The sequence below is a fragment of the Solea solea genome, chromosome 3 (genome assembly GCF_958295425.1).
Source record: "Solea solea chromosome 3, fSolSol10.1, whole genome shotgun sequence".
Taxonomy (NCBI): Eukaryota; Metazoa; Chordata; class Actinopteri; order Pleuronectiformes; family Soleidae; genus Solea; species Solea solea.
The window spans coordinates 5,279,999-5,290,753 of record NC_081136.1 but is presented as its reverse complement, the minus strand read 5'-3'; the positions used below and the strand labels follow the sequence as shown (position 1 = coordinate 5,290,753).

Here is a 10,755-nt window from a genome sequence, read left to right as displayed (position 1 = left end):
ACAGAGACCCACCAAAGAGGTGAGTTGAAAAAGTTAGTGAAATGACTTGGGTACGTGTGTTTTTTTGCCGTTTACTTACGTCATTATTCATCACCAGGAGATAGAAAACCCCATCACACACGGCCACAATCCAGCCTCACTGGTAAATATGTTCTCACCTGCAAATGTCAACACAATCAAACACACAACTTAAGGGTTTTTGTTGCAGGAAAACAACAATGCAGTCACAAATGAAGTCAACCCAAAGACAAAGGTGAGAAACAGTCATGACTCAGTGTGATATCTACATATTTATTAAACATGTCTTCTCAAAAGTCTGTGATTTGTTAATGTTTTTAACAAATGACACATCAGAGGACCGGGGTGCTGGGAGTTATGCAGCAAGTCAATCCTTTCAAGTCGACGCCGCCGGTATTTAAATTTTTTGATCACACTTAAAATGGACTATTTTGAGTGTGTCACGAAATACAATCACATGGCTTTAACTTCTGGCTCTTATATTTCTTCAGCTTCCGCCCAGAGTCGGCAACACTTCCTCTTCAGAGTCACTCGAACAAGGGACAGACTCCACACAGGTGAGAGTGGACGCAGCAGTTACTTTGCTTTATTATTTATTATCTGAACTTTTTGTTCCCGACTTCTCAACTGGAACGTGGTGAACTCGGGTGACGCAACACTCGGAGTTCTGACCTCCCGAGTTCACTGACGCTTAACTCTAAAGGCCTTTGCACAGCGGGAGCGCGACAGTGTGGAGAATTATTCAGATGCGAATTACAACGCATCGTCATGTCAGGCGCAATGCTAATTAAATTATGAGGAAATCACATCACGGTCTGTCTGTGAATTCGTTGGAAAGGAAGCTTGGGGAAAATATGTCAAAATGTGAATAATTTGCTCTAAATACGACGTGTCCATAGGAAGAAAGGCAGTATTTCTGTGAAGAACACGCTGGCAACAAACGTTGTGGTTGGTATTAAAATGCATAAACCATAAATAATGAAATAAGTAGAGATTCTTTTACTAGTTTGATAAACCAAATCACAGACAGAGTGGTTTCTAACACTGTGTAATGGTTTTTACCTTGACTTTGATCTTATTGGGTCATTTTATTCCTTTTATTTCATTCTGCTTTACGTCTTTTGTGTTTGCTTACAGCTGTGTTCATTTGGTTTACCTACCAGTCCGTTTGAAAGGTGCTATATAATAATAATAATAATAATAATAATAATAATAATAATAACAATTCTTCTTCTTCTTAGGTGTGTGCAATCATATGTTTTGAGTCCATTTGTTCAGCGTCTCGTCTTTTGTCTTTGTGTTTCAGAATCCTGGTAAACTGAAGGGAGTGATGCAGAAGGTCAACCCATTCAAATCTACCTCCCAGGTAACCACAGCATTGTCCCCGTGTTTCATTTGTTCTAATAAGATGTTAGGAGTCAGATAACGGGGTGTTCTCTTACCTGTTTTTTCCTTCCCTCGTGCAGGTTTCAAAAGCTCCGTCCTCTGAGTCACTGGGGCAGAGCAGAGCTTCAGACTCTAATCAGGTGGGTGATGACGGGCGATGATTTCCCTCAAAAGTTTGAAGCTATGTCCAAAAATCTGCACACTCACTCACGTCAGAAATAGAAGGAAATATGGTTATTTAGCATCTTAAAAGCATAAAAACATACTCCCTGCACCACACTCCTAACACTCCATACACTCCAGCATTAACTTAAAATGTGTTATTTTGTGACTTCAATGTTTGGGATTGGGATATTGGGACGTTTGTTTGAATGGACCAGTGGTAGAGCTGCAGCTAAGCAGGCATAGATTTTCCACGGTCAACCTTTTACCTAGTTGTTTATCAGTAAACAAGTGTCCGTGTCAGACTGGTTCATGGATATGATGGCGTGCTTGTGCCGGTACACTTAAACCAACACGGTAACACTTTACAATAAGGGTACATTAAGTAATGCTGCATTTCTCAACAGTTAATGCAGTTAAAGTAACATTAAAAGCAGGTTTACTGTGTCTGTAAAGTTGAAAATCATCTTCCTTAAGTGACACTAAATTTGTCTTCTTCAAGTATTCCGTCACAAGGAGCATCGATACAGATAAACAATGGTCAATACAAGGTGATTTATGACCAACTTTACAGCAAAATAAAGGCTAATAAATGCTTCGTTCTAGTTCAGTAATTCTTATTCAGTACTCCCACAGACACCGACAACCAGTAGCGTTAGAAACCCTTAGACAATGTATGAGTTATTATTATTATTATTATTATTATTATTATTAATAATTAATGTACCCTTATTGTAAAGTGTACTATAATGTGATCTACTTATGCGCCAGCAGTACGTCGAGGAGAAGGTTAGGTTAGGCTGTTTGTTGGTAAATAAATATAAATGTCCCCGACACGACAGGAAGTTAGCCTTATAGACAGACATTTACTTTTAAAGGTTTCTCTTAATATAAAAAAGAAACTTTCATCGTCACAGAAATTTTTTTTTTTGATCCGAATTGTGGTGAGGGCGGTTTATTGGAAATTACTCTTTCAAATGTCATGAGACCTGACACTGCACTGTATGGTCTATTGTTGTTGTTATTTCAGAACCCCGGTGTGTTTAAAGGAGTAATGCAGAAAGTCAACCCCTTCAAGTCGTCCGCACAGGTACTGCTAACATTTCAAACGTGCCTAATCTGTGTCCATAATTTGATCTGTGCCCTTGGGTCGCTATGGCAACAAAACTTTGTCTGCACTTTCTATATTTAACCCTCACGATAGCATTGTTTTAACTCGCGCTGTTACTTCATAGTTTGTTGTTTCTATTTTTATGTGCAAGTAAGATGATATAAGATAACTTTGATGTATGATTTTGTGGCTGTTTTACAACAAAATTATGGACAAAACAAGAAGAAACGTGATGAATTTGAATTGCTAAATATCAGCAAAGATGCAATTTATAGTCATGGCTAATAAGACAAAGGATTATTGATTTTCTTTATTTTCTTGATTCGTCCACAAACCATAATTATTCAGTTTAAATGGTTTCTTTGTTATCTGGAGCAACGAAACCTGAAAATATTCACATTTAAGAAGCTGAAAAATTTGAGCCTCTTTTAATTATTAAAGAAAAAACGCGACGATTGATTTAGTAATCGATTCATCGTTGCAGACCTTACTGCTATTTGATTCAGTTTTTCCCCTAAGAAAGAAAGTTTTGAAAAAAACAAATAAGAAAGCTTTTTTGGATCACATTAAGCCAAAAACACATTCAGAATTTTGGTTGTACTTAATGACGACAATAATGAATGGCTGTAAGGCTGTTTTCTTTTGAGTTCTATGTTTATGTTTTTTCTCTCTCTCTCTCTCTGATTTAGTTGCCAAAGACTGATCCTCAGGAAGACTGTGCAGATCCACAAGAGACTGGAAGAGAAAATCCGGCCAAACAGGCACATTTTGTTTTGTTCTGCTTCATAATCCACTTAATCCACTGACACGTGTTCCTTTGTGGTACGATCATATGGTAATGGGATTAAGTCATTAAGAGTGTTTGTCCAATTTTAATATTTGAATTATTCAGAATCCAGGGATGATCTCGGGCATGATGCAGAAAGTAAATCCGTTCAAATCCTCGCAGCCAAAAGTACGAGCTACAAAACTCAGAGCGATTCGTTTCGTATTCTCATCTTCTTCCTTTTTCTTTTTTTTTTTTAACTCATAGTTGGTGTTTTTCAGGATTCTCGACCTCTGCACGGTGACCTTTCCTCCAGCAGTGGAAGCTTAGAGAACAATAATCTGCCAGAGAAGCAGGTAAATGTGCGGATTAATCCACTTGAACGTGTAGATTATACTCGTATGTCGTGCTGGATGTGGCACAGGATTAGCCTTAACTATCAGATTAGCTGCCATTACTCAAAACACACTAAATCTACTTACCAAACAAGGTATTTTCTGTCATAATCTTAAGAGGTAGTACAAATTATTTTGAATTTGTGTGCGGGTTTCCTTTTATTAACTTAATTATTCTTTCTATTCTATTATCTAATCATCTGTTTATCTTCTTGATTAATTGATTGGGTATTTCGCCAATAACGAGTCAGAAAATTAAAAAACAATCAATTCATTCTATCATTATCATTCTTTTCTTGCCCTTGTTCGAGGTTATACAGGGGATTTAAATCCCAAATCAGCATTCAAAGCTATTTTTGTGACCAGATCTCCTTCACTGCTGTTATTCTCCCTTTAACCACAAGATGGTGCCAGAGGACATACTTTGAGTGACGCCAATCTACATAAATTAAAAAAAACCAAACATATACATACTGTCCTTTTAATTCTCCTTAGATGTACATTTTACTTCGTCACTGTGTGATAATGCAACAGTCATCGTGGGATTGAAAGATGTGCACATGCCATACAAGGATTATTATTTATTCCGATATTTGACCTTTTTCTTTTCTTTCTTTATTTCAGAACCCCGGGATGTTTAAAGGCATGATGCAGAAAGTCAACCCCTTTAAATCTCACACACAGGTTCTGTATCAAACTAAAATGTTCTCTTTACTTTTAAAGTTGGATTAGAAAAACCGGATTTAAAGCAAGGCTATGCAACTTTAGCCTCAACATGTGAAAGCAGGCGTTTCTGAACAAATTAAGTATTCTGAAGTTGTTTTTATGAGGTAAAAAGTTTTATGTCTTTATTATTGTTTTTACTCCTTTTATTTGTTGACTTTTACCTTTTTTTTAGCTTCCTTTACTTGATTTATGCATGTTAAGCACTTTGGGGCAACACAGGGTTAGTTTTAAAGGTGCTATATAAATACAGTAGATTGGACCGTGACCTTGAATATTATCTGTATTATATTACGATGCAGACGCCAGTGGATGAATGTCAGACCGACTCTGTGGGTCCCGACACGAGCTCCTTACTCCAGACGCAGGTACGGTGGTTTTTGGAAACACTTGGTCCACGTTTTAATGAGTTTTAAAGATTAAGACTCCAATGACAACATCATTTTATTTATATTTATATATATATATATATATATATATACACACATACATATATATGTATACACATACATACATACATATATATGTGTATGTATGTGTATATATATATATACACACATACATACATATATATATGTGTATGTATGTATGTATATATATATATATATATATATATATATATATATATATATATATTAAACGTTCTAATACTGAGCAGCTCTTTCCTTTTCCTCCTGTCACTTCTTTCTCATCAGGAAATTCAAGACCTTCACAGCGAGAACTCGTCCAGCTCTGAAAGTCTGGACGACAGTGCCATAGAGCGACATGTAAGCCACGTAGTACACTTAATTACCTCACTTATGTCTGACCTAGCAGACGGCTGATTCAGCACAGTCATTAACATTAACAGAGAGCTTATTGTGTTTTTGTTTCCTTTTTGCCTTTACCGCTGTACGAAGGGACTGATGGTACACGCAGGTAAAACTAAACCGTCTAGTCGGGAAAAATGACAAGCATTCGACAAGGTGCAGGGCACAAAAACAATAGCGGTGCTTGCCATCTTAAGAATGTGTCAACGGCTTTATCTCATCGGCAGACACACCTCTTACTGAAAATAAACTGGAGATTGTGTTGTTTTGTAAACTGCTCATCTCCCCGCACCAAATCCCATAGAGAAAATCAGCCATTTTTATATCACGGCGCACGGGAGCAGTGAATTTACTGTCTGAGGCAGCAGTGGATTAACACGTGTTATTTGGTGACATTTGTGTTTGAAATTCCATGCTCAACTTTAATAAAGTAAAGGAAAAAACTTGCCTGACAGGGCAGTAGAACAGCAGCTCCTGTGTCCCCGTGAGCTAAAAACGACCATTTTCCTTATGGGATTTGGTGCAGGAGAGTGAGAGGTCAGTTTCCAGTCATAACGGGCCATCTTCTGCGAAAATAAAGCAGGGAAACATTTTCTTAAGATCTCATATGGATCATATGGCCAACTAGGGCTGCAATTATGAATGGTTTTGGTTCCTAAAATTTGTCTACAAAGTAAAAAGATTCAGTCTTAATGATTTCTCTGTTATATGAAGCAAAGGAAACCGTTTTCAGCTTCTCAAGTTAATCTTTTTGGAAACAATCCAAATAAAAATCAAACGGTACATGTCTGATGTTATTTCAAAACCACTCATGTGATACTGTAGTAATAACTATTAATCTCCGTTACTAGTCTACCTGGTATGTAGATTCCAACACCAGCTCAGACGTGAAGAATCCAGCACCAGTGGAGGTGCCAAAGAAGCGAACCATGGTACGTCACACGCAGGCTGGGTGCGGTCGAATTGTATTTAAATAAGTTAGTGGAGCATGTGAATTAAAAGTGTGACTAAAGTTAATGACGCGCTGCGGCTAATATTTGTCCTTCCTTTTTAATCGCAAGACTTTCAGAATAAAGCGGATTCTGCCCCAGGCTCTGTTTGGCTCAAAGGTACGTCACCTGGGGAATAAACTTTTAGTCATTATTATTATAATGTTGCAGTTGCGAGTGATGAAATGTTTACTATTGTTTGTTTTCGCTGCACAGGGTTCTGAACCAGCATCAGGAGACGTATTACCTGAGGTTAGTAGGATAGAAAGCCTTTTTTTGGTCTTTCTAAACACGTGTTTCAGATTCTGCGTCCATAAAAATTGAAAAGAAATATTCGACGTTCTGCCTGCTTTTATCCGAAAATACATCCACACGTGCTCAGTGAAGCATTTGTGTTCCGATATCTGATCCAGCGTTTGTTTGTTTTTAACTAGTATCAGCTCATCCCTGCTTTGTATCAAGATACAGTAATGAATTCAAACATGTTTAAAATGTAGCCAAAGCAAATCGGTTTTTGTAAGTTAAGGTCATGCAGTGTGTTTAACAGAATTTGAAAGCACGTACAAAAATCCATTAAAGCAAATTAAATTTTGGGGGCAACGGGATAAAATGTAGTTTTTCAGCGGTTTTAAAAATTTGCCGCTTCTGTGTTTTAAATGAAGGACGCGCCGATTTGACGACAGCTCAGCGGGCTGTGTTTGACCAGAGCCGAAATTGAATTCTCACATGTAGCGTTGTTTGCACAGTGGCTTTAGCTAAACAGCGGACATAAAAGCCTTCTGTTTGCTTAATAAGCCACTCGGGCGTCTATTTTTGTTTTTTCCGAGGGTGTGAGTTCAAAGGAAAGTTTTGTTTAATTAAGCTTGTATAATTTCTGACCTAGCAGAAGTTTCTTTATCTAAACATGTTTGATTGTAGTCTTAGAATCGCTGGGCGTCTGTTTTTCCGACGCAATTATTTTCTAGTTTGAATCAACTTAGTTCAAGAAGAGTCAGCATTACCAACTTTGACCAATAAAGTCAGTCAAATTGCTTCCAGCGACACATTTAATTACAGTTAAACTGCCGATGACGCTCGTACAGTACAATGAAACCTAGTCACATTAATGGAGGCAATCTCTTGTTTCATTTTTAGATAAATTATCAGTTACAGCAACACGCCCAGTGCATCACAACATGTTAGATCTTAAACTAATTGGATGTTCTGTACAGTAAACCACATTTGGCCTTTGTTCTGCTGCAAGGGTGAGGCGTATTTACCTAAGAATTCAGGCCTGAACGGTTTGTGATTGGAGGCCATCGTGTACGCTCCAGGCATTACTGTTTAATCCGCGGACTCTCTGCTATGCGCGACACACCCTGTTCTTCAATATACCCAACTGTGATCGTTTCACTCGCTCCTATAACCTGTATCACACGTATGACTCGGCTGTGCAGCACTGGCAAACGGGTTCTTGGTTCAAATCCTGCTTAAATAGTCTTCATGTCCTTCCTGTGTTCCTCTCGAGCTTCCTAGAGTCTAAATCTCCTTTTTCACTGGCTAAAAAACACACAGCTGCTAATGTTGCTCTCTGCACAGTTGAATTTAGAAAAAACACTGTTTTTTTTTGTGGTACATTTTAGGCATCGAACATGACCGGAAAACAGATTTACACGCACTGGGAAAGGACTCTTTTATAAGCAGGTTTACATGGGTTCAAATATGTTATCTAATTAGGAAGACATGATTCATAAAGTCCTTAGATCAACCTTGTAGTACTTGTGCTAATCTTGCCGTTAGCCAACATCCGAGTCTGCAGTTTTGTTGACTTTACCATGAGGAAAAACTTAGTGAGTAGTGTGTCCTACATGGACTGGGTTTGAATTGCCCCAAGGTCAGCTGGGATTTCAGCCCCCACCGTGACCCCGATGAGATTTAGCCCATAGATAGACGTGTAATGAGAGGCAGTTGGTTAATGTTTAGTACCTTAAAAGCACTCTCGCTATCAAACCACAACGGTTTATTAGCATTCTGGAATAGAGGGAAAATCCTTCTGCTGCTAAATAACTGTTGAGCGTCCTTTTGTCTCCTGTGTGTAATGAGTAACTGTTTAACAGCTCTTTAGAAATTCTGTCCAAAGACGAGTGACTGATGTTGTCGCGTCTCTGTTGCAGGAGGCCGTTGAAGTTGAGACTCTACACCTGGCTGAAGTACCGGTGCCCCTTGAAGGGACAACTCTGGACCCTCTGGACGTATGGAATTCTATTGTCTTGTAGTGATGTCATCGTGTGATGCCGGTGGTGTGTCATTAAAGTTGTTCTAATTTGTTCTTTTCCAGGATGAAGAAGGACTCTTGGCATGGTGGAGAACAGTTGACGGTATGCGCGCTAGTATTTCCTACAAGCTGTACCACATTAACTGCTTTAGTAACCTTGTAATAGCAGGTCAGTTGGTCTCTGCTGCCAACCACTGGCTTTATTCTGCACTCCACCTTAGGTTATTAAGGTCACGACTAACATGTCCGTTGGGCTCTCCGTATCCAGCGCAGCCTGGATAATGTTCGACGCGCTGCTTTAACCCCTACGTAATGATCTTTACGACGGGGATCGAGTACAGTCGCAGGGGATCCGAGTGAAAGTGTTGCTTTTGCGCAAAAGGGACTTTCCAGCATTTAATAGGTGCTGTTCCACCGTGTACTCACATCCTGTTGGAACCATTTCAGTGGTGTTCCAAACTGATCTAATAAATAGGCGCGATGCGTCGTTAAAACGCTTCGTTTCGGTGTTAAGTCTTTCAGGCGAAAACCGAAAATGCCTTTTTTGGCTCTGATTATGTCACAGTGGTTGTTTTTTGTTTATGTTAGGATGGGACGAGTGGAACGCAACAAACCAGGACGATGAACCTGAAGAGTAAGTGAATATTACAAATGTATATATTTTTGATGGTATTTAAAAAGTGGACGCTGTCCAAAACAAACTTGTAGTATGTTAACAGACTTCACCTGCAACCAGACACTCTTTGGACACTACTAGCTGTCAATTAGAAGAATATGTCACTTTATAGAATTGGTCAATATAAATTGAAAAAAATGAACATGTATACCTCTTGTTTCCTTGTCTCAGCGTGGTGGAAGAAGCGGCTGACCGCGTCTTCATGGCGGCTCGTCTTTTTGTCCGTTTTTTCAACCAGCGCGGCGCCACGCTCCAGCAGCGCATCCTGGAACTCTTGGCTTTGGCCGACATGGCCGACAGTTTTCATAAGAAAACGGTCACGGCCAGCGTCGGCGGGGGTGTGGCCAGCATCGCCGGGTCCATCACGACCATCACCGGCCTCATCTTGGCGCCGTTCACCGCAGGAACTTCGCTCATCGTCACGGCCGTGGGGATTGGCGTCGCCACAGCAGGTGGGCTGACGTCGGCCTCCGCCAACATCACGGACACGGTCCATTCAAAGACGGACCGCAAAAAGGTGGAGAAGATGATCCAGGACTATGAGGAGGAGATGAGGGACATCAAGGAGTGTCTTCAGTTTCTGCAGGTGAGAAGACGGGTTTTCAGCTCGTCAGACACAAACACATAGTTCAACTAGTGGTCTTTCATAAACAAAGTACATGAGGTAATAACTGGTCAACTGTAATATTTAAGAGGCAGAAATTGAATACAAGTGGGGTTTAAGTAAGCCTAAACCGACTATCTCTATAGAATTTGAAGCTTGTGCTCCTTTCTTTCTCTGCTTGACAGGACGGTATGGAGACGCTTGAGGAGTGGGACTTTGAGAAGTACGCTGACAGCATCTCGAAGAAGCACCTCAACCAGAACGTCAAACATGTCATGAAGGAGGGCGGCCGGGCCGGTAAGTCTTTGGTGATCAACACCGAGAGCCTCATCAACACCGTTCAAGTCCTGACCGTTGCCGGCGGGGCGGCTAAAGCAGCGCAGGTGATGAGCGTCACCACTGGAGTGATGTCGGGCCTCTTCCTGGCTCTCGACGTCTTTTTCCTGGCCAAGGACTCCATGGAGCTGAGGAAGGGAGCCAAGACCGAGTTTGCTGCTAAAATACGCGAGGTTTGCAAGAGCCTGCAGGACGGGCTGCTCCAGCTGAACAGCGTCAAGGAGCAGCTGCAGAAAACGATGGACGGGATCGAGGTGGAGGTGGAAGAAGAAGAAGACGAAGAGCAACTGAAGTCTGATCTGAAGAAACTTGTGGAGCTTGAAGAGGATTATTGACCACAACAAAAAAAACACCAGTTTTCACAATCACTGCCTTTATTTAATGACAGCTGTACTTTCGCTTAGCAGCTTTGTAGTGCATATTTATTGTTGTAGTCATTTTAATTATTTCATTAAAGGTTACCATATTTTATTGTGACTATGCTATTAAATGTTTTTTTGAAATAAAGGTTTTTCCTTGTTCCTTA

At 40.0% G+C, this 10,755-nt stretch overlaps 1 protein-coding gene across 1 annotated transcript; it reads left to right on the top strand.

The window, feature by feature from the left end:
* Positions 1-77: 77 nt before the first annotated feature.
* apold1b (apolipoprotein L domain containing 1b) lies at positions 78-10,755 on the top strand. The gene is made up of 21 exons (XM_058625086.1): positions 78-142; positions 209-253; positions 355-411; positions 510-575; positions 1,325-1,384; positions 1,485-1,544; positions 2,597-2,656; positions 3,367-3,438; positions 3,570-3,632; positions 3,725-3,799; positions 4,463-4,522; positions 4,864-4,929; positions 5,257-5,328; positions 6,222-6,302; positions 6,432-6,479; positions 6,576-6,611; positions 8,513-8,590; positions 8,677-8,716; positions 9,202-9,247; positions 9,461-9,875; positions 10,079-10,755. The coding sequence occupies exons 3-21, from the start codon at positions 376-378 to the stop codon at positions 10,562-10,564; spliced, it is 1,920 nt and encodes a 639-aa protein (XP_058481069.1). The 5' UTR covers positions 78-142; positions 209-253; positions 355-375; the 3' UTR covers positions 10,565-10,755.